Consider the following 25,903-nt stretch of genomic DNA (forward strand, 5'->3'; position numbering starts at 1 on the left):
TACTGGTCATTTCAAATCTGTAGTTTGTAGGTAGAATCTAGCAAACTAGTTGGAGTTTATTTAATTGGAACAAAGTATGCAGTATAGTATTTTACTAATGAAAATACTTGGTTCTTCACTGAAATTATTTTGTGCATGCACATGTTTTATGGCTGTACAAGTGTTTAGTGATGCTTCCTCTTTAGTAATTTGTAAATTAATTTTTTCAAAATTTTATTTTTTAGGTGCTTATAAGAAGAAATAGGAACCTTTTCTCAAGCTGAAGGCAAAGTAAAAGAAAACTGTATCATGTGTTAGAATACTGAAGAGTGACATTTCTTGGATTAGTATATTTCTGGATTGCAAAGCAAAAGAAAGAAGAGGCTGAAAATGGGGAGAAAGAAAATACAGATCACAAGAATAATGGATGAACGGAACAGACAGGTGAGAAACAAGGAGTCTGCATGAACAAGTTCATCAGTAATCCTAAAAATGAATGGAAACTTTGAGTACATTTATCTTAATTCACTCTTTTAAAGCTGAGCTTTGTCTTCATGTATCTGCAGATGGCATTACCAGAATACAAATAAGAAATATGTCTCAATGGTTTTACTACTGTTTGAGGGAAAATTATTATTTATAAGTAATATCAATTACTACTTTACATCAAATTCACTGTAAAACTATTCCTATTTAAATGGTACCCTCGTCTGTACTTCCAGTAGACTGGAGGATTGTGTTGAAACAGACACCTTACTTGATCTGATAGCTATTAGGAACACTTAGTAATGAAGATAGAGAAAGGACGAGAAATTCAGAAAGGATGTAGTAACAGTATTTGCTGCAGCCTCTTTGACAGAGGAGTTTGACATAGCTGTGGACAATGATCTACAGTGGTTTGGATATAGTAATGAATTTTGTTAACCTGATTCTATTTAAAAGCATTGATTTATATTCCTTGTAAGAGCTGTTCGCTACAACAGTCTTTAAAAATTGTCAGTCAAAAGGGAAGAGCACTCAAAAGTGCACTGTTTTAGGGAAAGCTGCTTACTTGGCTGCTCTTGCCCTAATAAAGAGATGTACCAAAAGTTGATGACTCTGTAGAAGTAGTTTCTCTTCTTAACTTCTAAATTGCTACATGAGATACGAAATAAAATTTTAAATGGATATTGAAATGTATAGTGAGGTATCTGGAAGCTACCGTTTTTAAGGAAAAGTATTGTAGGAATGACTTAGGATCTTTAAGAATAGTCATAGTAAGTCAGACCAAAGATGCCGCTAGGCCAGTATCTTTTGTCCAATGATGGTCATAAGCAAATAAGTGTAGGATGGAGATGCACACGTTACACTACTCTAATCCTCTTCCAGCTTCTAACTATTCTTAGCTCAGGGATTTCCTGAGCTGGATGTGGTTTCCATATATTTAGTAACCATTAATGGATTTTTTTGTTTGTTTGTTTTCTCCGCCCCCCGCCAGTGAACTTGTTCAGTTATCCTTTGAGCCCTTATAAAGTTGCAGCATTTACAACATCTTTTGGCTAGGATTTCTTATGGGTCTATTGCTTGTTGTTTCAAGAAACACCTTTTCATTTACACTTTGTCATGGTTATGCTAGTTGTTTAGCTCTTGTATGGAAGAGGCAGCAGTCACTCCCTATCTAGTCTGTCTGTCTTGCTTGTTACGCTGTGGACCTCTGCCATGTTTTCTTATTTTCTCTTAAAATAGCTTTTTCAGGCTGAAACACCGTAGCTTACTTAGTTGTTTTAATACAGAATTTATTCCACACCTTTGACCATTCTCGCTACTTTTCCCTAAACCTTCTTGAGTGTTGCTACATTATTTTTGGTGGCAAAGGGACCCAGAACTGCACAGTGTTCAAGATGCGTGCAAAACATGGACTTATATAGTGGTGTACTGATGTTTGTTCTCTGTTCTCTTCCTAGTATTTGATTTGCTTTTTTAACTTCTCCTGAGCATCAACTTGATGTTGGGGTAGTGTCAGAATTCCATGAGACTGTCTTGCTGCTGACACATCAGCTCAGAGCCCATTGTTTTGTTTGTGAAATCAGGATTGTTTTTCTCCCTGTATCACTTTAAAGCTATGTAAACTCTGGAAGACTATATATAGCAAGAAGAGTATTATTGGCGTTCGGGAGAAAGCCAAGTATTGTGTTTGAACAGCTTTAATCACACCATGACTGTATTTTTGATGTAGATAAATGTCTTAAGTACATGTAGTAAAAGTAGATGAATTGATAAATTCAGTTCTTTCAGATCTTGCTCTAGAACTTCAGGCATGTTGAAGAGGTGGAAATTGATACCTCTTCCCCTTTTTTTAACTTGTTTGGAGTAAGTTGGGCAACCTTGGTTTTGTTCTGCTTGAAATACAAATATCGTTATACCATACCCTGGCTTTGGTGTGGTGGGTTTTTTTTCAGGGGGAGTTGGTTTTTTTGGATCTCCATCTCATTGTTCAGGTTGGAACAATGGAGAGGAGGAGAATTAGTGCATTTGTATCAAATTCTAGCCCACTTGTACCGTTGTAACTGAAGCAAAATATGGGGATTAAATTCTAAGTTTTGTTTCTGGCTGTGTTTTGGCTAGCACTTTTTTGGGCTTTTTAGTGACTAGGAAGAAGCTTTGAGCTCTAACTTCAAAATGGAATTAGGCTTGCCTTATGATTTTTCTGTGGAAACTCAGAGATGATAACATACTGCATCTTGTTTTTAAAAGGTTTTAAAGAGATTAAATAGCTTTTGTTAGTGGAGCCAGATTTTTTATGTGTAGAGGTATTGATGGTGTTCTTCAGCCCCACTGGTGTCCTGTGGTTTTGGTAGCTAGTAAGTAGAGTTTTAGCATACTAAAATGCCCTGATGCACTGGATATTTATTAGGTATTAATTTACTTTTGAGAATTTTTTTTCATTGGCCCAGATAAGGAGGGCATTTAGGGTTTGTTTTGCTGAACGGAAAGTATAGTTCAGTTGTGTGCTCTCAGTTTTTCTATGGCATACATAGCTAGTTAGTAGGTCAGTCATGAACATGCATATGATGTCCTGTTTAGATGTTTAGTATGATGTTTAGGTGTTTTTGTTTGAAAATATGAGTAGAATGGGATAGAGCTTTGCCTGCAGAGCAAGTTCATATAACTTATGTGGGAAGAAAAGCAACTGTTTTATCAGAAGCATCTTATTTCTGATAGGATTGCATGTGAGCTCAAAACAGAATATATAGACCATTACTTAGGGATTACAATTGTCATGAGACTGTCATTGTATTATTAATTAAGCAGTTTTATCTGCTTGAATGAGCTGTCGGACATTTATCTTCATTAAGCTGAGGAGAATAAAGTACAGTAAATTAGATATCAAAGGAGCTCAGTCTTGCTGCCTTTGCTCTCTCCTCGTCGTCTGTTTTTTGCGAAGCAACATTAGAATGGTGCTGAGGAAGACATTGGCCTGCAATAAAGATACATAGTTTTGGTTTTAGTGTGGTCCTAAATGGCAAGGAAAAAAAAAAAAGAAATTTGCAGAACTAATATTCTGCTTTCTGAGTTCTTAGATTATTATAAACTCAGTTTTCTTCTATGTGCATTAAGGTAAGGCTTGGACTCCAGTGATAGTGGAATTTGTGCTAAGCACTGTCCAAACACAAAGTGAGAAATTAATGCTAGCTGAGAATGTCACAAGTAAAATAGCCTTACAAGAGGTGAGAAAGACAGCATTTCAGTAGAGAAGTTAAGATCCCTTGTCCAGGATCATATGGGTCCTCAGTGGAACTAAGCCTTCAGTCTTTTCTTTTAATGACTTCTCAAAGTAATATAGCACGCACACATCTTGTTTATGACGCCTTTTTCCTGACAAAAACTAAACAGTAGTACCTGTCTATACCTGCTTGTAGTCAGGTAATTATCTCTTAAGTGTTTTGTAATTGAAGTATCAGAAGAAGAACAACAGCTATTTAAAAACCCCACAGTTTCCGCAAATCCCCAGAGGAATCCAGACAAAGTGATTCTTAATGTCCCATCCAAGATAGGATAAATAAATCCCAAGTGTTATGAAAGGAGGCATGTGTAAAGTGACAAAACTGCTAGGAGACTTACACAAGATCTGTTTTTAAAAAGTGACTGTATTGTGTTTATATGTGGATAGTAAAATTTCCACCTGCATCTGGGAAAAGTACAGCCCAGTAAAATCTACATTTGTACTTGGTCAACTTGTTGAATTGATAACTGAAAATAAAATACCAACAGAAGATGCATTAAGGTAAAGTCTGTCAGATGTTTTGGCATCTTGTCTCACTAATGTATTGTAACTGTTAAACAATAAGTAGGTAAAAAGATCTGCTTAACCTAGTTGAACCTTGAATGTGTTACAGCACTCTTACATAAAATTGTTTCAGAGTTAGTGCTGTATCTTAATGGAGCTTCTCACCAAACGTGCTTTAAAAGGGTTGAATAAAAAACTTATGGTAAGTACTCACTTTTCATCTGAACATGGATTATTCAAGCCTCACAAAAGACTCTGTGATTAGTGGTCTTTAAACCTAAGAAGCTTCTAAGTTAGAAACACTGCACAGGAACTTAGGTGGAACTATGGTTATCATATGCCCAACATTCCATATTCTCATCTTTCTAGGTCTTCTGTTTATTACCTCCATTCCTACTGTGGCTAAGTGTTAACAACCCAGGTTTTCAAAAGTCATAGGTACAGTTCATTTTTGGGGGGAGGGGGCACATAAAACAGATTTGTGGTTGGTTGTGGGTTTTGTTTTGGTGTTTTTTTTTTTTTTTTGATGGACGTGGATACTGTTTTATAGCTGGAGAGGAATCTCCGTCCACAGTACCTTTGCAAACATATGTGGTGGAAGAGCAAAGTATGCATATACTGTTTTAATAATACAGTTATTGTCAGCATGCTAGGTACACAGTGTTGTTAGTATATCTGTCTGCATCCCTCAGACTATTTATGTGGTGGGAAGGATAGTATATATTCTGTATTATGGATAGTATTAAAAAAGTAATATGCATGAGATACTAATCTCAGGAAAAAATGCCTTGAGGTGTGTATACACAGAATTTTCCCATCCATCTTCCAAAATGTACACCTAGGTAATTAACGTATTAAACTATAGAAACCCATAAAACAGGTTTGATTGTTTCTTGTGTTTTACTTCATTCCTATCTTGCAAAAGTATACTGACTGTTGCTTGTTAAACATGTAGGGCATGTAGGTCACTCACCTGTCACAGAGGCGTATACTTTGAATTGTAATATCGGGGCGTGAATGTGGCCATAGACAGAGATGTTCCATTCAATACTGAAGCGTAGATTGAAAGGCTAGATCCAAAAATAGCATCTTTATTTAAAAGATCTCAGAACGTTAACTTCATAGTAGTAGATTAAGTGCCTTTTTGAGACACTTAAGAGGATGTTTAGTAAGAATATTGTCCTTTAAGAAAAGTTGGCCTTAGCATCAGACCTGTGTTTGATTCAACTTGATGTCGAATACGTTGATACTCTTGTATCTGAAATCTTGTGACTGAAATCTTGTGAAAGGAATAATTTTTTAAAACTTTTTTTTCATAATTGATGGTGATTTTTATAACTAAGCGTCTTTCCCCCTTCCCTGATGGGCAAATGCTCCTTTGTGATGGTCTGTAATGGATTTATTTCCCTATAGTGGTTCTAATTGGACAGAATGGTAGTTTCATGATGTTCCCAAGTGGCAGAAAACAACTTAAAAGTATAAGTGAATCTGATTAGATGGTTTAATAGCAACAAAATAAGAATATTTCTTAGCTTTGCATAATTAGAAATCATGTTACATAGTAACAGTGTTGCTTCCATTGATATTGCTGTTGTCTTTGATTTTTATTAGCATTAAAGGTTGTGAGTAACTTGTAAACTAGTTACAGAATAACTAATCATCACAGAAGAAAATATTATGATACCTGGAAAGTCAATGTTGGTTGAACAGAGGGAAATAACAGTTAGAGGATCCTACAAACTTTAACTCTCCGTGGTAGTTATATACCCTCTCCTTGGTAGTTATATACCAGTGGAAGAGTTGGGGGGTGTGATTGTTTAGCTTAGTCTAATATAGAGCATTGGCCCTAAAAGTGACACCCAAATATGATAGGCCGTTCTTCTTTAAGCTTGTACACACGTTCAGTTATGTCGCTTGTTAGTAGGAATAAATAGTGTAGGCTCAATTGGTATATTCCTTGAATGCTTGATTATAGTCCTTCAAACCCTTGTCGTGTTTAAAAAAAAAAAAGTAATCATTGTTCTTTCTTCTCTAGGTCACCTTTACAAAGAGGAAGTTTGGATTAATGAAGAAGGCATATGAGTTGAGTGTACTCTGTGACTGTGAAATAGCACTCATCATTTTTAACAGCTCTAACAAACTCTTTCAGTATGCCAGCACTGATATGGACAAAGTTCTACTTAAATACACAGAATACAACGAGCCCCATGAAAGCAGAACCAACTCAGATATCGTTGAGGTAACAATTTGAAAAGACACGTCAGTTTTCTTATCTCCTTAATACTTCAGATATAGAGCAATATAGAGTGTTTTAAGATATTTTAACCAAATGTATTTAATAACTTGAAAACCTTGTCATAAAATGTAAACTACTGCTTTTAGTCTGGTTTCTCTAAGGCAATAAGTCATCTTTACAGCCATGTTGTTTTCCCATCTGCCCTCCACCCCCTGCCAGTTTCTGGGAAACATGTTTGATTTCAACCACATTTGGCAATGGAAATAGAGGTGTGAAAGATGGTTGTTTTTCTGGGGGAGGGAGGGGGGGAAGTGTTCAAGGTTTTCATGGAAAAAATCAATTGGATGGAGAATAAGGTCCAAAGAGTGCCCTCAGCCTAACAGACAATTACAGTTGGCCCCTTTTCTCTTCTGAGGTAGTAGCCACTTTACCAGTCAAATGTTGCACACGGCTCAAATCAGCCACAGCCTGTGCTGCCCCTTCTTCAGCCAAAAAACCAAAAAAGTGAATCTGTGGAACAAATGAACTTAATTAAATTTGTTGTTCAGTCACTCTGTATGCCAGTTAAAACATAGCAGTAGAAAGACTGCAGTTTCTGCAGTAATAGAATAGCATGAATATATTTACTCAAAGGTATTGGTTTCGTCTACTTTTATTATGCTTGTACTTTAAATAGAAACTCTTTCCAGAACATAATTTCTAAATTAGGTGCAGTAGAAATCAAGGATTTTCTTGGCAATTGGAGCCTTTATGTACTGTAACTGCATTTCAGATTAGAGTCATGTCTCCAGTAGTCCTGTAAATAGACGAAAACAGGTGGCTGACTTAAGTGTTTCATTTAAATTCCGAAGTTGTCTTCTGAACAAATGCCTTGCTTTTTAGGAATGATTTAGGAATAGTGATTAGCCTTGTATAGCTGAAGAGTCTATTGCCAAGGGGATCACAGAGTACAGGGAGGATACTAGCTGATCTTGCAAATAAGTTTTCAAGCAAAAATCAGATTGACAAAACTGAGAAATAGACAAATGCCTTATATTTCTTTCTGAGAAGATTCTCTGCTAATTTGTCAACTGCCTTTTATGATCCGAAAGAAAACCTTCCCAACTTCTGTCTTCAGCGTTGAGTACTAATGAGAGGGATAATACAAGCTTTGGAGTTGAAGGAGTATTACTTAGTCACTGGATTAGTATAAATAAGGGATAGCGACTGTAGAGGAAGGGAAAACCTAGTTCTTTCAACATGAGCTTTTGATTGTGACAGACGTGAATTTGAGATAAGGGATGCAAGCAAGTCGGTTAGCCAGGCGGATTTTTGTTCTGCATCTAAGGCCTCTTTCTGTTATGACTTGTGGTAATAGTGCTTCTTCACATCATGAGGAGTAAGAACCTCTTCCAAAATAACTTGTAAGTGAGGCTGCCTGTAGTTGTTTTGGGTTTTTTTTGTTGGTGGGTTTTTTTGCCACTGTCAAGCATTTGACCCCTGGCAACTACATAAAAAAAGGGCAGTCGGTACCCAAGTGCATATATGGTTTCTATTCTGGGCGAACATGCAAGGACTCGTCTGCAGATTTTTTCTAATTTTCCTCTATAGGCTTACTGTATTATACTAGTGTGAGATTTGGGACTTTACTCTCATTTTTCAAACATAGTATAATTTAGGAGTGCATCTCCCAGTCTCTTCAGATTAGCCCTGTGCACTCTTTAGTCTGCTTGAAATGTTTGGGTTTGTTTTTTTTTTTTTTTTTCCTTAGGAAAAAGTTATTTAGCCAGAAAGGGGAGTGTATATCTTTTTGCAGGGAAAATATGTTTTTTAAGTTTATGGTTGTGTTCTGGTTGGGAAAGTTAAGTCAGTAGGATGAAATATTTACAAGCTCAATATATGTAAGTTAGAGTGATGTTTTCTCTCTGTTGGATTCCAGGAAAAAAAAATTATGTGTACAGTATTTCAGAGAGATACTCTGCAGTTTCATTTTTTGCAACTGATTGCATTTTTGGATTTGCTCTGCCTGTATGGTAACTTCGTAGTCTATTAGCATTGTTCTTTAGGCAATTAAGAGATATCATCCATGGTTGGGTTTGGATGGTTTGCTTCCCACTGTAAGTAAATAATGTCTTTAATTTAGAAAAACATTGCTTTTCAGTGGAAAATTATCTATTTTTTTTGCTTTACAACAGAGCTGATTTGGTTCAATGGAGAATGTGATGTGCTTTGGAATAGATGCAATGACAGGTACAGCATAGGTAGGGAGGAACATGGGAGAAGAGATGAGATGGGGGAAGAGTAAGAATTCTGTATTTAAGCAGTAGCAAGTTGCCAAAAGCTCACTGCTTCATGTAATTTCACCATTGACAGATGCTTGTGGCATGATAGAGGTGAAGTTACAGCACCAGCATTTTGGAAATGTTCTGAAAGACCAACATAAAATGGCTTCTCTTTATTGTGCCTATGTAGAAATACACTTTTAACAAATAAAAATTGCAAAAACCCCTCTAAACTGTCAAGTACATGCTAAACCAATTTAGAATAAGTAATTCCATTTCATGGAGTTACGGCTAATGTATATATCGTAGTTAACATTTTAGTAATTCACTTGCCTCCTTGAATATGACAGATGGTATTTATTGTGATGTAGGCTCACCGTGAAACTAGTCTTGACCCACTGTGTTCCTGATATGCATGACAGGAGGTTTTTTTGCTGTGCTAGGAGGAAAGCTAATTCTACACAGCTCGGAAGCTGTATAAGGGAAGAAACAAATCTACTGTTACTTATTTTCAGTACTGGGTAGATGGCAATGTTGTAAATGATTAAGTGAAATTGATGAGACATCTTCCCCTTATAGTTGCCTCCTGTTCAATTTTGGCATAGGAATTGCTTTTATATGCCTAGAGCTTGGTATCTTCTGTTGCTGCTGGAACGTTTGTGTGAAAACATAGTAGGAGGGAGAGCACTGGCATCTTAAATGAATACTAGAATTTTTTTTGATACGTGCCCTTATGTCTTTCACTGTACATGTTATTGTAGATGAGAATGCTCTGTTGCTGTCCTGTACCTATTCTTTTCTAATTTTTTGTGCCTTTTGTGTGTTTCTGTTGGTCCCATTTTTCTTTAACTTCTGTAATATTTCCTTGTCCCCTCCCTTTTTTTTTTCCCCCTATTCAATTTCTAAACAGTCTACCTATCAATAAATTGTTGGCTTCTTTACCTATTTCTTACCATGAGTTTTTGTTGTCATAATTTTTTTTTCTTTTGTAGCTACTTACTAACCAGTAACTGATATGGGTGTAAGGAATATGGTTTTTCAGCCATCTTGGCAGAATCATAGACTTTTGAATAGCTGGAATTGCAAGGTACAGAATTTCATTTTAATGTAAGCTTAGTTTTCTAACTATCAGTAGTATACTTGGGGATGGTCCATTCCGTGCCATTTGGTACTTTTAAAATGAAGGGAGATGATGTTATGACTGGCTTGTAACCAGTTTTAAAGGATAATGTGTGGCATTTTTGAGCTGGGACTCAACCTCTGTGATCTTTGACTTTTTTCCTGTTTGAATCTATTTTACAGCATTGGAAAAAAGAGGTGAATAGGGAAAATAGGATCGTTTGAAACACTCAAAATGTTCAGAACATACACGGGTCTGTGAAAAAACTTCCTTGCTTATCAGGATCAGGCACAATTGCTCTAACAGGTTTTTTAAATTAATTTCTACATCCCTCTTAATGTGGAAGGTGAACACAGCTGATGTTGGTGAGGACAGTGAAACTTTGCTTGTGGTTGCTGATCTCCTGACCTTTTAGTAAAAGGCATTTACTCAAGAGGTGGTGAGTTTAATGTTTCCTTTAAGCCTCATGGAAGGGAAAAATGTATCTTCTGTTGAAATTCCAAAATAACTTTTTCATACAATTTCAGAAATACAAATTATCATTCAAAAAAATTCTTTCATGTTTCTTGCTCTTGAAGAATATGGTCCTTTTCACATCAGATGAGAGAGGTTTTGTTCTGTTGTACGATAATGTTTCATTCGTCTTATTTTTTTCATAGTTATCTGAGTGAAAGCTAGTGTTCTTGCATAGGTTAGATGGACCATATAGGGATATTGAAAAGTGAAATTTTCATTCAGTGTGTGCTTTGATTTCTTGAAATATTAGGATTGTGTATTTAGTTTTACAAAGCCATAATGGCACAGTTGAAGATTGTTACACTGAAGTACTGCCTATGATTTGAAGGACTTGCCGTAGGTGTTACAGCATTTGATGCTTTAATATTCATGGACTTTTTTTTCTGTAACACATTATTCTGGCAAGTAATTATTTTTCCTGAAGAAAGAAGTAGAGTACTTCTGCAGAGTAAAATGGGAAGAATTTCAGGTTTTGTCAGGATTTTGTATCCATATGGTCAACAAAATGTTTTATATGTAAAGGACAATTTGAGACCTTCAGCGTTCATCCTTTTTTGATCCAAAGGAAGAGGTAAATGAACAGGCACTCATACTCAATCGTCTTTAGTGTAGGGCATGTTAAGATTATTACAGATTATCTACAAGGTAACACTTCCATGTTGGGTCCTTCTGTTCTTCAAGAGGGCCTCAGAAAGCAGCAGTTGTTCAGTTGTTCCCTCTCTTCCAGCCTCACTTTTTCTGGGAGTCAAGGGCTGAAGACACAGGCTCTTCTTGCCTGTTTAGCTCGACTTTTTATCTCTTTTCCAAGTTTTGATATTCCTTGAGTGATACAGCAAAACAGGGTTTATTTCACCTACATTTGGCCGTGGGTGGGTTGTGCATGTTTCATCGTATCACCTCATCAAACTGAGGTGATTTGATTTTTAGGAGCCTGTCTAATGTGACCTACTTTGCTGGCTGGCATCTGTGCCCATGAGAATTTCAGATAGGTGTCAGTTAATGAGCCTCTTCTGTGCTGTATAGTTTAATGCTGTTTTCAGTATAGTATAGTGTGCTGTATAAGGCTTAGGTTATACCTCAAATATTGACAGCTGTCCTTGAAATATGCAATAATATGTAATAAAAATTGTAACTAAAAAGTATAAAAGAAAATCTATCCTAAACTATATCATGTAATTACTGTAAACATACTCATTCTTGTGAAAAGACTGCTGTATTGGAATAATCATAATTGTTTCTTGGTGTAAGTTACAGCAAGTGATTTGGATGTTTGTATTAGAACTCTTAACATGGGAAATGCTGACTCTAATCTTAGAATCATAGAATGGTTTGGGTTGGAAGGGACCTTAAAGATCACCTAGTTCCAACCCCCCTGCCATGGGCAGGGATACCTTCCACTAGATCAGGTTGCTCAAAGCCCCATCCAGCCTGGCCTCGAACACTCCCAGGGAGGAGGCATCCACAACTTCTCTGGGCAACCTGCTCCAGTGTCTCACCACCCTCACAGTAAAGAATTTCTTCCTTACATCTCATCTAAATCTGCCCTCTTCCAGTTTAAAGCCACTACCCCTCGTCCTGTCACTACACTCCCTGACAGAAGGTGTCCCCCCCAGCTTTCCTGTAGGCCCCCTTTCAGTACTGGAAGGCTGCTCTAAGGTTTCCCCGGAGCCTTCTCTTCTCCAGGCTAAACAGCCTCAGCTCTCTGAGCCTGTTCTCATGGGGAGGTGCTCCAGCCCCTGATCATCCTTGTGGCCCTCCTCTGGACTCAATCCAACAGGCCCATGTCCTTCTCACGTTGGGGCCCCTGAGCTGAACACAGTACTCCAGGTGGGGTCTCACGAGAGCAGAGTAGAGGGGGAGAACCACCTCCCTCGACCTGCTAGCCACATGTCTTTCGATGCAGCCCAGGATGCGACTGGCTTTCTGGGCTGCAGACGCACATTGCTGCGTCATGTTGAGCTTCTCGTCAACCAACACCCCCAAGTCCTTCTCCTTAGGGCTGCTTTTGATCCACTCATCGCCCAGCCTGTATTTGTGCTTGGGATTGCCCCGATCCACGTGCAGGACCTTGCACTTGGCCTTATTGAACTTCATGAGGTTCTCATGGGCCCCCCTCTCAACCCTGTCAAGGTCCCTCTGGATGGCATCCCTTCCCTCCAGCGCGTCGACCGCACCACACAGCTTGGTGTCGTCAGCAAACTTGCTGAGGGTGCCCTCAATCCCACTGTCCCTGCTGCCGACAAAGATGTTAAACAGCACCGGTCCCATTACCGACCCCTGAGAATGCCGCTCATCACTGGTCTCCACTTGGACATCGAGCTGTTGACTGCTCGAAGTAACGTGTTTGATGGCTTGGTGCAATAGTGGACGTGTCATAGTTTTGACAGAAACAAGACAGAAAGCCGGTAAATGTACCTGCTGCTACTTAGAGTAGTGTAAATAGGCCGGTTTAATCTTACAGAAGCTGTATTCAGCACATCATCTTGCATTAAAATACCAAACAGGCATGCTATTTCTCTGCATTTTCACAAAATTTTAATGAAGTGCTGTTATCGGAGCAATACATGTTCTCTAGTCTTAGACATATATAGTATCAGAGATGCGATTGTCAGATCGTAGCTTTGAGTAAGCATGTAGAGCTCATCTGCACATGTAGACCCTGCAGCATAAAGAAGCAGATGCATCTCCAGAGCCAGATGGAGCATATGCCAGAGACAAGTGTAACAGTGTGGGGAGCATAAACAGAAAAGTTGGTGTTGAAACACTATGTTTATAAATCAAAAGCTTTTTGGTTTTGTTTTTTATCCAGTTTTCTCCACCTCCCCAGCATTGCTGCTTTTCCAGGCTATGGATTATGAACATGTATTTTAAACTGTTAATGATGTGTCATACAGTATAGTAGTTTGTTAACCATGGGATGTTATGGTATTTTGGTAGCACTTGAATTGCTTCATAGCTTTTTTTTTATGGGTGAACTTCATATGAAATTGAAGATCTGAGAATTGTATCTCAATATACATGGATGCCCACATACAAAATGAGATGAGAAAGTTGTTCAGTTAATTGATACTGTTTCCGTCCTTGGTGGATACCTGGTATATCCAATCTAGATAGGCATTTGGCAAGCATTTTAGGTTTCCGTGTTTTGCTTTTCAAAGCTAAAAAGATGGTGGAAATTGGATCACATCCTTCAAAAATATATTTCTTTGAAATATTTCAGAAGAGAAGTTACATGGTAAGTTTTTAAACATATTTTTTAAAAAGGAAGAGAATGCTCTACAACCAGCTTCAGTAGGAAATAAAAACTGATGCTTAATGTAGGTGACTAAAATCTCCAAATTTACATGAAATATCAACACAGCTTTATAGAACTGAGATAGTGCTGAGAGGCGATACCATGAATGTTGATGGTTAGGCGCACACTAGAGATTGTAGGAAGGTTGACAATGCTGATTAGTTAATGTTGTTTTGCATTCCTTCATATTTGATAGATGGAGAATTGCCAGAAGTGGGCTAGACTTAGGGGGGGAAAAAGAAAGAAAAAAGCGAAAAGCTTTGGGCTGATAGAAGAATACGTATGAGTACTATGAATAGTATTATGTGTTTTTGTTGTTTGGACCACTTGCTTTGGTCTCCAAATAGCATGGACCACACTGGAAATGAGAGGTATATATTTAAAAGAAGGAAGAAGCTTAAAAATGGTTTCAGTGAAGTAAGGAAATGACTTTGTAATCTGCTCATGATGCTGAGAAAATGTAGGCATTATTGGACTTGATTTGCTAAATGATTATGTAAATGTAATTATACTGCATATAACATTTGAAATAATTTGAGATGGCACACAGATGCCTTTGAGACATTTTAAGGAGGTGATTGAGGAGGATTTATATATGGTTAAGGAACTAAAATCTCACTTTTACCTTAAAAAGAGAGAAAATGCATAAAAACTGAAGTGATCTGGAATATGATTCATCAAAAACTTAGATATCTAAAAATATACATGTGTATATATATGTATAGTAGCTTGAATATATTTTTTTTCCTAGTAGAAGTGTTTACTATAAACCTGGCTTGTAAACAGGTTATGCTTTTGGGTTTTATTTCCCACTCAGGGTTCATGAAGAAACAGCTTCCTTGAAAAGTTTAAGATGTGGTCAAGGTAGCAAATATTTATTTTGAATATAGTGACAGAAGACACCTGTATATTTTGTGCTGAGCAGAACAGTTACCTCTCATAAAGGTGTCTGTCTCTGTCTCTTCTTTTTCTTTTCTTTTTTTGTTAATTTGGGAGATTAAGTTCAACAGTTAATCCCCAAAGTCATTTTATTTGAGCTGTTTACTGTTACCATTAATTTTTTCCATATCTTGCATTTGGTAATACTGTTCTACTTTAAAATATTCTTTTAATTCTTTGGCTATGCTGAAATTGCTTTGGGTGTCCTGGTGACTAATGTTGACATGCTTTTTTTTTTTTTTTTTTTTTTTTTTTTTTTAAATGGCAGATTGTTGGTGACTTTAAGAAAGCTGACAGTGCTAGAAAAAAGTTTTTGTTCCTAGTTAATGTCATTTGGCATTCCTTCATTTCTGATATATAAAGAATTGCCAGAAGTAGGATAGACTTAGGTTTTTTTTTTTTTTTTAAACAGCTTTGGCTTGCCTGCAAACAATCTAAAGCTACACTTTCCTCATGTCTAAAACAGTGATTAAATTTAGTGTTTTAGGGTTAAGAACACTGGGTTTCTTCTACCTCTTAAAACAGTGCTGGTGTTTTAAACTTACCATGCTGTACTGGTATTCTGAATTTTGATGAATTCCAGCTTTAATCACTAATCAAAGCATATATATCTGAAGTTTGTCTAGAATGCATCTTTATATATAAGTTTGTGAAGTCTCTTGCTAATAATGGTTGTGCTTAGCTGTTGTATTACCACTAGTAGTTTTATGTAGGACAGAGGGCAATCTGAACTACGGCAGTCCTATAACAGTTATACTGGTGAGATTATCTTAAAGCTGTGAAATGAAATGGGCTGTGATGTTCTCTTTATTTTTTTAATAAACTAACAGAAAAAGCTCATCACTTAACTGATGAATGACAGCTTACTTGGCTGTACATAGTAGAATCTCAAATCGAATCAGATGGCTCTTCAGGAGGCTGTGCTGCTGTGAGGACTAGAATCTTAAATCTATGTCAAATGCTAGTAGAGGGCCTTTGTACGGTACCTGTCTATTGAAAACTCTGCAGAAGCAACCCTGCAATAGGTGATGTGGATGCATTTTAAGAACCAAGATAACTTGGTGTGTCTTCTAGATGAAATACAAAGAGTTTGAGTTGGTCATGATAGCATGTTTTTGATAATTTTTTTCCCCCATTTATGTTGATCTCTCTTTAAAGGGGAATGAATGATATCATAGGTCCAAATATCATTAGTAAAAAGAAAATACATAAATCTTTCCTGTCCTCATTACAAGCTATCAGTGTTTTGACCTGATTGTCTTAATGAAATGGTTAATTGTCCTGTGAGTTAGATGCTTGGCCAGTGTTTTAAATTCTGTTTGTAGACCTGAGATCATTTCTTCCCCTCTTCCTTTTCCACCACCTTCTTACAGTTACCTGATGAGAAAATGTAACTAATATACTAAACCTTCTCCCTTCTTCTCCTTCCTGCCTTCATCAAATGCTGTTAACTTTTTTCCTGAATTTGACATGAAACCGAAAATAACAGTAAATAGATGTAGCTTAATGGATATAGTAAATGAATTGTTACAAGTTATAGTCTGGAAGAAGCAAGTTCCAAGCAGAGCTGGAGTAGTGCTTGTTGGGGCATTTAGGTAGCTCATTTTTCTGAGCACAGATAAGTTTTCTTTAAAACAATTTAAAGCATGGCTTGATTCAGTTCCCATCACCACCTGTGTATGTAGCTACAAGGTACTCATAATCAGTAAAGTTCCCAGAGATGTGCTTTATTTCTTAGAATAGTTCTGAATGTGACAGACATGACTATGGGCATGACTGTTCAGTGTCCTGTCCTGCTAGTCAGTGGTATAAGCCTGTCATTGTAATCCTAAAGTGCAGACTATATCTAAAGAGGAAGTAGTACTATTTAAAGGTTCTTTCCTCAGTTTCTAGTGGTAACATGAGTTGTTAATATTTCAGTTTGGAAGAAGTAAGAATTTTCTAAGTGTCTCATTAAACTCTAGACATATTAACCATTAAAGATAGAAATGTCTTGGACATAGAAAGACCATGGAGTGGATCCTCCTGGAAACTGTGCTGCGGCACATGGAAAATAAGGAGGTGATCGGTGACAGCCAACATGGCTTCACTAAGGGCAAATTGTGCCTGACAAATGTGGTGGCCTTCTACGATGGGGTTACGGCGTTGGCGGATAAGGGAAGAGCAACGGACGTCATCTACCTGGACTTGTGCAAAGCATTTGACACTGTTCCACGCGACATCCTTGTCTCTAAATTGGAGACACATGAATTTGATGGATGGACCACTCAGTGGATAAGGAATTGGCTGGATGGTCGCACTCAGAGAGTTGCGGTCAACGGCTTAATGTCCAAGTGGAGATCAGTGATGAGCAGCATTCCTCAGGGGTCGGTAATGGGACCGGTGCTGTTTAACATCTTTGTCGGCAGCAGGGACAGTGGGATTGAGGGCACCCTCAGCAAGTTTGCTGACGACACCAAGCTGTGTGGTGCGGTCGACGCGCTGGAGGGAAGGGACGCCATCCAGAGGGACCTTGACAGGGTTGAGAGGGGGGCCCATGAGAACCTCATGAAGTTCAATAAGGCCAAGTGCAAGGTCCTGCACGTGGATCGGGGCAATCCCAAGCACAAATACAGGCTGGGCGATGAGTGGATCAAAAGCAGCCCTAAGGAGAAGGACTTGGGGGTGTTGGTTGACGAGAAGCTCAACATGACGCAGCAATGTGCGTCTGCAGCCCAGAAAGCCAGTCGCATCCTGGGCTGCATCGAAAGACATGTGGCTAGCAGGTCGAGGGAGGTGGTTCTCCCCCTCTACTCTGCTCTCGTGAGACCCCACCTGGAGTACTGTGTTCAGCTCAGGGGCCCCAACATGAGAAGGACATGGGCCTGTTGGATTGAGTCCAGAGGAGGGCCACGAGGATGATCGGGGGCTGGAGCACCTCCCCATGAGAACAGGCTCAGAGAGCTGAGGCTGTTTAGCCTGGAGAAGAGAAGGCTCCGGGGAGACCTTAGAGCAGCCTTCCAGTACTGAAAGGGGGCCTACAGGAAAGCTGGGGGGGACACCTTCTGTCAGGGAGTGTAGTGACAGGACGAGGGGTAGTGGCTTTAAACTGGAAGAGGGCAGATTTAGATGAGATGTAAGGAAGAAATTCTTTACTGTGAGGGTGGTGAGACACTGGAGCAGGTTGCCCAGAGAAGTTGTGGATGCCTCCTCCCTGGGAGTGTTCGAGGCCAGGCTGGATGGGGCTTTGAGCAACCTGATCTAGTGGAAGGTATCCCTGCCCGTGGCAGGGGGGTTGGAACTAGGTGATCTTTAAGGTCCCTTCCAACCCAAACCGTTCTATGAATCTGTGATATAGCAAACAATGCTAATGAGTATAATGAATATTTTGGATTCTAATTACATAACATTAACTACTTTTAGTTTGTGTGATTTTTTTGCTTTCCTTTGCAGTATGCAGTATCCAGATGTAATTGGAATAAATCAAAATATTCAAAAGCCCAAAGCAGTAGGAGCAAAGCTTGTTTTCACTGTACCCATGTAACTTACTAGGATGAGGTTTGAATACAAAAAACTTTAGCTTTTGCTTGTTTTACTGTAGAAAACTTAGGCTGTTGTGCTTTTGAATGAGGCCTTATGATGTAAAACTTGCCGTTAGGTGGAATCTGTCTTTTTTTAGGTTATAGCTTTTGTAAGTATTTCTCGTATGTTTCCTATGAAAACTACCCTTGACTTTGGTTTATATTGCAAATTAGCAGATAGTAGTACCGTATTTACTCCACCCTTCCTCACAAATCTTTATTAAAATATAAACTTTGACATGTAGAAGCTAAAATGTGTCAAATATTCTAGACATTTGTAAAATAAAGATGCACTTTCAAGTGGAGTAACTAAGAGTGATTTGAGAGGTTCTTTAAGGATCCATCTTGCATCTGGGATTCTTTGGCCCATGAAGGTTTGTTGGAATGATTCCTACGTCCTGTACTTCTTACTTGCCATCCTCCTTTCGAAGCAAAGGGTGATTAAGGCTCCATGTTTATGTATTTGTTTGTAGTACAGATTTGGATAACACATTCCAAAGAATCAAAACCTGATGAAAGCGGCTATTTTTTTCATATGGCATATAGCTTCTATTTTTGATGAATAACACATACCTCTCATTTTCTTTGGAGACTGTTTTTAGTATTTAAATAGGTGCTGCTGGTCAGCTACATAAAAACAGTGATTCTCCTCTGTTATGAAGTCCTGTATTTATTTCCCAGCTGTGCAAGTGATGTTTTTCCAACTGATTCTGCAGTGTGTTTGGACAATGTTTTTATTTTTGAAATTTATGGGGGAGACACACGAAGTCCAGTTCTGGCACCCACTGCTCGGGAAGTGCCTATCAGAGATCGGGTTCTGGATTTAGCTGTTCTGGAGAAGTTGTGTTAAGTAGGATTGAAAATCGACCTCCAAGAAAATGTGTAACAACTCACTGCTTGTTAATGCTGGAGTTTATGCAGGCAGTCACACAAAGACATAATTATTTACTTGTATTAACAAGTTCTTCAAGCTGTACTGGTCTCATATTTTGCAGCCCTTGTGTTGCTGCAGAATTTGGTGCTTTTGAAATTCTGTATTGACAGCTAGAAGAGTATTTTTTTTACTTTGCAATTTCAAAGTGAGGACCATGGCATCTGTTAATCAAGAGTGAGTGACTTTACACAAGCTGTGCATGGAAAGAAGAGACTGCAGAACAATGCATCTCCTGGAACTACAGCAAGATAAAAACCTGTTCTTTCTGAGATACTCTTGATTTCAGCAGAGAGTTAATGTAACCCCAGCTTTGACTTTCAAGCTCATGGGTTTGGTAGTGTCTTCAGCTGTCAACCCTGCCAGTCTGCCAGGGATTAACCACCTTGCAGAAGGGACAGCAGAAGTGCTAGCTTCATGATCATTGCTGTTCATCAGCCAGTGTTTTAGCATAAACTGTCAAAAAGGAGGGAGAGTGTCATCTATAGGATACTTCAGTCCTAGTTGCCTTTTGGACCTCAGCATGTTTACATGCTGTGTTTCTGTTGAGAAGCTTCTAATGCTTTGCTTTTGAATAATCTTAATGTTTGGGCCTTAAACTGATGGTGCTACTGCAGAAGAGGGCTGGGGGAAGTCTCTCACCTCCAAGAAAAATTGGCCTACATCTTCATACTGTCATAAAGCCTCCCAGTCATGTAACCAACATGTGGGTGTGATGAGATACTTCTGATCATATGATGGAGATTCTGGTTTGTTCATTGCCAGTGTTTTACTGCAAGTATTGTGGCCCATGTAGGCTGTAACACTCATCTGAATAAAGGACTTCACGTTGATCTTTTCACCTGGTATGTTTTGCATTGTAACTGTTTTATCACCTGAATAAAGAAAGTATTTATGGTGGTAGTTCTTGTGATACAGACCTATGAATCTCCTAACAGCCTTTATTATATCATATCGTATTCTTGTTCTTCATAATACTTATAAATCAATACACATACAGTGTTAATGTCTTTTTGTGACTTATCACTGATAGTTATTACATCTTGTTAATGTCATATCAGTGATGTAATATTTCAAGTGGGAGCTTACATATCTGTAATTTATAATATAGATTATAGAATGCTAGGTAAGTTAGTTAAATTGGCAGTAGTGTGAATTTTAACATTAAAATGATGTTTTACTGGAATTATTTATCGGTTACTTTCAATAGGAAGTGAATAATATATTTTTAATTAAAAAGCCCCAAATTAATTGGGAATATTGTGAAGATTTTTTGGATCAAAGCTTTTGCACATTGTCCCACTGAAAGCTCTTCTAACTGTAACAAACTGATGCCATTTAAAGCCGTGCTCTTTTTTGCATTAACTTACAATTCAGTACTTGCTGAGTATAGTGACTTGTTAAAAAGAAAAAAAATCAAGCATGCCAGAGCCAGTCTTTATGCAACGTTGACATGAGTTACACACGATAGAGTAAAGCTTACTCGTCTTTCACTGTCCCCGATTCCCGTACAGTCTTTTCTCTCTACCTCTCTAGGTCCCACCTTTGATTTCCTCCCACCTTTGATTTCCCACCCCCTCTTCAGGTTAAGTAAGGACAGTCTTCAAAGAGGTGCTTTGGCTTTTGAATAATTCACTCTAGGTGAAGGTTATGCAAGGAAAAACATATTAAGTATATTCCTTTGACACATAACTGAGAAGTTCAGTATTCAAAACACAAGTTGTCACATACTTATTACAGCTTTGTGTCTTGAAGTCCTACATTCTAATTATCTTAATTCAGTAAAAATAGAGATGTATCTGCTTGTACCCTACTTCTTTATTTCTGGAGAGGCTCACTGCTTCCTGTTGTACATACTTATCTCAGTGTTTTCAAGTACCTGCTTTCAGTTGTCTTATTCAACTTGCTTATTTTTGGGGTTTTTTTTGGTAAATATTCTGCAGTAATGTTATGAACTGGGATAATGCTTGTATGTGTGTGCACACACACCACACCTGTTTAGAGCGCACACATGTGCCCGCACATACTCTTAGCTATTTGTGTATACAGTTGGACACCTTTTTAGGTGAAACAAAATGGCAGTTCCATACCAATATTAAAGGTAATTGAAGCTTGTTTTGGTAGACATTAGTGTAGACAGTTCTCATAATCTTACATGTGAGTGGTATTTTAACAATTGTATAAATCCTTAGAATCCACTAAACATTTTCTTTGGGCATAGTTGCTGTTTGTGTTGTAATTACTGTTTTGATGATACTAAGTTATCTTGAGTACCAAGACTCTCAAATAGTTTCTGTTTATCCTTTCCAATTTGCAAGCTGTAAGGAGAAATTTAGGACAAGAAATGTTTGAAATACCAATACTGTATAGGCAGGTAGACCGAAACAAACCCATTCTTTTTATATTATTGAATTGTAATTGGAGTTTAGAAAATTTTTCTTGGCAAACTATGAGTAGGAGATAATATTTTTACTAAAGAACTTCTAAAAGATTATGAAGGATATTATGCAGATGGGTTGCTACTCTTGGAAACTTTTCATGTTCCATATGGCTTATCTGCAATATACTGTTGCTGAAAGGAGGCATTCAGTCGGCCACTGCTGCTGGTGATTTACATTTTAACTGTTGCAAGTATGTGAAGAGGTATATATGCGAGGATGTGTATGTACATAGATATGTTGTCACTTGAGTAAGGATTGAAAAAAGCATTTATGTACCATAAAATATCTCTTTGAACATTCTAACATAGAACTGTGTCTTGCTTGATTTTACCATAAATTTTGTTTGTTGCAGACTGCATTCCCTGTAAGGACTATAAAATATATTTAATTTATATGCTAACGCATAGTTTCTGCTTCCTGAAGATGAACATCGATCTACTTTGTCTTTTGTTTTTAATAAAAAGAGTGAATAAGATCTACTTAGATTGGCAATCTAGTACTCTTTAATGGAAAAATCCAGTTGATGGTACTTTCTATAAAACAGGTAAAGTGAAAACCTGCTCAGCGATATAAAATTCAATAGTCTAGTAAGTTGTATAGAAAGTGAAACAAAGATAAATGCATCAAATATCAGACTTTGAGAGCTTGGCTTAGCTTTCACTGTGGAAACAGTATTATCAGTGCTAATGGATTACTAATCGTTTTAAGTCTCGAAGTTCATTTAGGAATGAGCAATCCAGCTTGTTTGTAGGTCAGCAAATGCATTATACAGTCCACAGTTTACAGATAGTGTTTCTCTAAAATCACAAATACAAGCAAGCAGCTTCCCTTCCTATACCTTCTAGTCCAGTGCATTGTGTAATATTCTGGGAGTGAAAAGAAGAGTGGATTTTATAGCCCATAAAATTATTATTCTTCAGTAATTGCTTGTGGTTTATCTATTTAAAATAGCATTTCACAGCAAAGATGCTTCAAGCTAGAATTTAAGCTTCATATCATGTCTAAAAACCTTTTGTATGTGTTATTTTATGTAAATGAGAGTTTGAATCCTAAGTGCCATCTGTATCATATCTTGGAGGAATTTGACAGCTAGCTTTCATGTTTGGCAAGCGAGGGATACATGTTAAAATTTGCCAGATACTGGAAGTGCTCCAACATTTGAAACAAGACCGTGTCTTTTCTTAGAGTGGTATATAACAGGGACACTGATAAAATTTCAAATCATGAACATTTTTCATCTGCAGATGAACGTAGCAGAGCATTGCTTAAAGGGCTCTTCCTTGTATTTTATGGCCTAGTGCTAGGCAGTCTTACAATTTTTTTCTTTGTAAAACCCTGGAATAAGTAATTAATACTAAACCTCCTTTTTTTCCTAACATACTATAATATTTGGCCAAGAAATACAATCATTGTAGCAAACTTTGTTAAAGTACTGTACTCAGATTTTTTGGTGTCTAAATATTTTTGCATAATATCAATTATTTATTTTTGAAATAACACTACTAATTGAGCGTAAGTATGGAAAATATTATTTAAGTAAGCTAAGAGCAGAGTATGTAAATTTTTCAGATTTTACTTAGTATACATTCTTTTGGTTGGGGAGCCTACCAGAAAGATTGGTGAGGCCTTGTTCTTAAAGAAGTTAAGCTCTCCAAGTTGCTTAGCTCGTAGAAATGTCTGTCATAATCTAATTTGACTTCCTATGCGTTTCACTGAAATCTTGAAAGCTGGGCACCAGTCTGCTTTACTGTGCTGTTTTGGGATGTATGTATTTGTGGCTACAATTAGAATGTGAAATTCTAACTGATAGCATAGCAAAACGTAATTGAAAATGTGTCGGGGGTACTGAAGGGAGTAGTATTAGGGCTAAAAACTGAAGTAGCCTCCTAAGTCCAAGGAAGGGAAAACAGCTTCATAATGAAATTTGCAGATGCTTCAGTGGTTGAAGTTGAGAATATTAATAGAGCTGGAGGAAAATTTACAGAATTTGTAAACATCACATAAAATAATCCAGTACATCTAACTGTGAAAAAAGAAATTGAATCCTACAGAAATAATGTTGATGAGCTCCAAACACAAAACACCGTTACTGAGTTGAATTATATGGTGTTTCTCTGGCTGTTCACTTTTGATGTATACGCTGCACTTCACTCCCGCTTGTGTTTTAGACAGTGGTAAAATTCGTATACCTAGCACTGCAGGGTCAAGCTCCGACTTTGCAGAACCATGTTATTACTTTAGAGAAAAGAAACAGAAATGATGATACTTCTGAAGCCAAACTGACCTGCAGGAAGTATTGTTCAGGGTGATGAAAGTGAAATATTTTGTGTTCTAAAAGAAGAAAAATCCAGCCTGGTTTTAGGCTCAACTTCTTGGCAATAGTATGTAACAGGAAGCAAATAATAATGCAATTGTCATGCTTTTAGCATGACTTTTTGCTATATGTAAAGTCTGTAGTGATACATGTAGTTCTTGCCAGCTGAAGTCTCTCTCCACTGTGGGAAGGGAGCTGAACTGCATTAAAGGAATATGCCCTGTTTTCTCTCACTGATGTTTCACATAACAAGAATGAAAACTGGGTGGGAGTCTGGTGCTGTGACTACTGTATTTGTCCTTCGTTTTGTGAGTATCTCAGAAAAAAGGTGCAGCTTTTTAAGTAGGATGTGATTATCAGTGGTGGCCGAGGCAATGGTTCGCTGCTGCCGGAAAGGACAGGCCATTCCTTCTGCCTACTTTGTGTCTGTGGTGCTCAGCCCATGCATTGGAAAACCACCTTATTCCTGCTACAATTGAAAACAAACCCAGCAAAAATAAGTTAAATAAAGAATGGCCAAGGAGAGTTTTCTGTCATTTTAGTGAAGAAAAAATGACTTACTGCAAGCTCAAGCAAACATCAGAGTTGGCGTAAGGGTGGTCTCTATGATCCTGCACTTTCTGTGGCAGTAAGTTGTTAACTGTTGGTCAGCTTGTCAAACTGCTCCCACAGAGATTTCAGCAGTTCCCTTAAAGCATGGGAAAATAACCTTAAAGCATGGATCTCTATAATCATCTGCAGAGATGGAATGCGAGACTGATCCTGAAGGCCGCAGTACGGCTAAATAGCTCTTGGTTATCCTTGGATCTCTATTTTAGGAATTATTTTTCTTTGTTCCTGAACATTGATAGGAAAGGCACTATTGCAACCTGGGCCAATGGTACTACTGGCCTTTGGCATTTTATTGGTGTGACTGCAACTTCACAATCTTTTGCCTCAGTGATCTTACCGTTACTCCCATCACGGATGACAGAGTGATGCTCAGTCCTGTCCTTCCTGCACAGAGCTGTGTGAGCGCTTGGTGACTGCATTTGTGGGTGAGGAGCCTTTGGAATTTGGTGCAAGTAGCAGCAGTGTCCTCTTCCTCTCCACTATTGCATGGCAGTTCTCTAGAGCATCAGGAGACTGTTTAATTGGTTATCCTTCTGATAACCACGGTGTACGTGCCTACTGGAGCAGTAGTAATATTTGGTAGTACTAGTGGAGCCTTTCCATTACTTCAGGGCTGAGGAATACTTAGACTTCTTAAAACTACAGTTTTTTAAAAAGTATTTACTCCAAATTTGTGCTGCTTCGCAGCTTTTCCGTGCTCTGACTGCAACAGCAGAAACAGAACTAGCCACAGGTTTTAAGTGAAAGGTTTGCCTTTTCCAAGGGAAATCACTTTTCATTTCAATCTTAGTCAAATTTTGGAAATGTTTTTCTCATGATTTGGGATGAAACACCAACAAAAATCCTGTTTAGCCAGCTCCAATAGTAAGTGCAAAAATAGAGCTGTTAACATGATACATAGTAGCACTGATAGCAACAACCACTTCCTTTTTGTGTAATATTACAAGAAACCCAACACTGAAAATGTTTTGAATGAACTGATACTTTTTTGCACTTCGTAACACTTTTTACATATGAGGTCATCCTACTTTTTTGCTTTAAGGCAGAAAAATATTATTTCTTGAGGTGACAATGAACATAATCAAGTTCTCTACAGTTTTGCCAGTGCCTGTAAGGAGCCCAGATCACTAATATCAGAAGTCTTGGCTTTTTAACCACGCTCACTGAATCGGAGCGCAAAACATGCTGATTGTGCTCTTTTAACCATTAGCAACGTGTCCTTTCAGAGTCGGATATGAAAAAACAGGATCTTTCATGGGGAGGAGGACAGTTGGGGGTTGTCACTTAACTTCATCTCTGGTAGCAGTAATCTGTGTTTATTAGTTCAGAGTTTCTGGTTTCCAGAACTGCTGATGACCAGTATATTGAGCCAGTGTAAGTTTGTGTGAGAGAAGCAGCATGCAGCTGGGCTGGAACAAGCCTTGGAGAAGGT

At 37.9% G+C, this 25,903-nt stretch overlaps 1 protein-coding gene across 12 annotated transcripts in view; it reads left to right on the forward strand.

Moving 5' to 3' along the window:
* Positions 1-229: 229 nt before the first annotated feature.
* The window catches only part of MEF2A (myocyte enhancer factor 2A), a 60,104-nt gene continuing 34,430 nt past the window's right edge, over positions 230-25,903 (forward strand). For all 12 annotated transcript variants that reach the window (XM_050903175.1, XM_050903174.1, XM_050903184.1 and 9 more), the window contains exons 1-2: positions 230-423; positions 6,282-6,485. In XM_050903175.1, coding sequence (XP_050759132.1) covers positions 370-423; positions 6,282-6,485 — 258 coding nt within the window. In that variant the 5' untranslated portion in view covers positions 230-369. The remainder of the gene's footprint in view (positions 424-6,281; positions 6,486-25,903) is intronic.

This window comes from Gymnogyps californianus, chromosome 11, assembly GCF_018139145.2.
Source record: "Gymnogyps californianus isolate 813 chromosome 11, ASM1813914v2, whole genome shotgun sequence".
NCBI classification, from domain to species: Eukaryota; Metazoa; Chordata; class Aves; order Accipitriformes; family Cathartidae; genus Gymnogyps; species Gymnogyps californianus.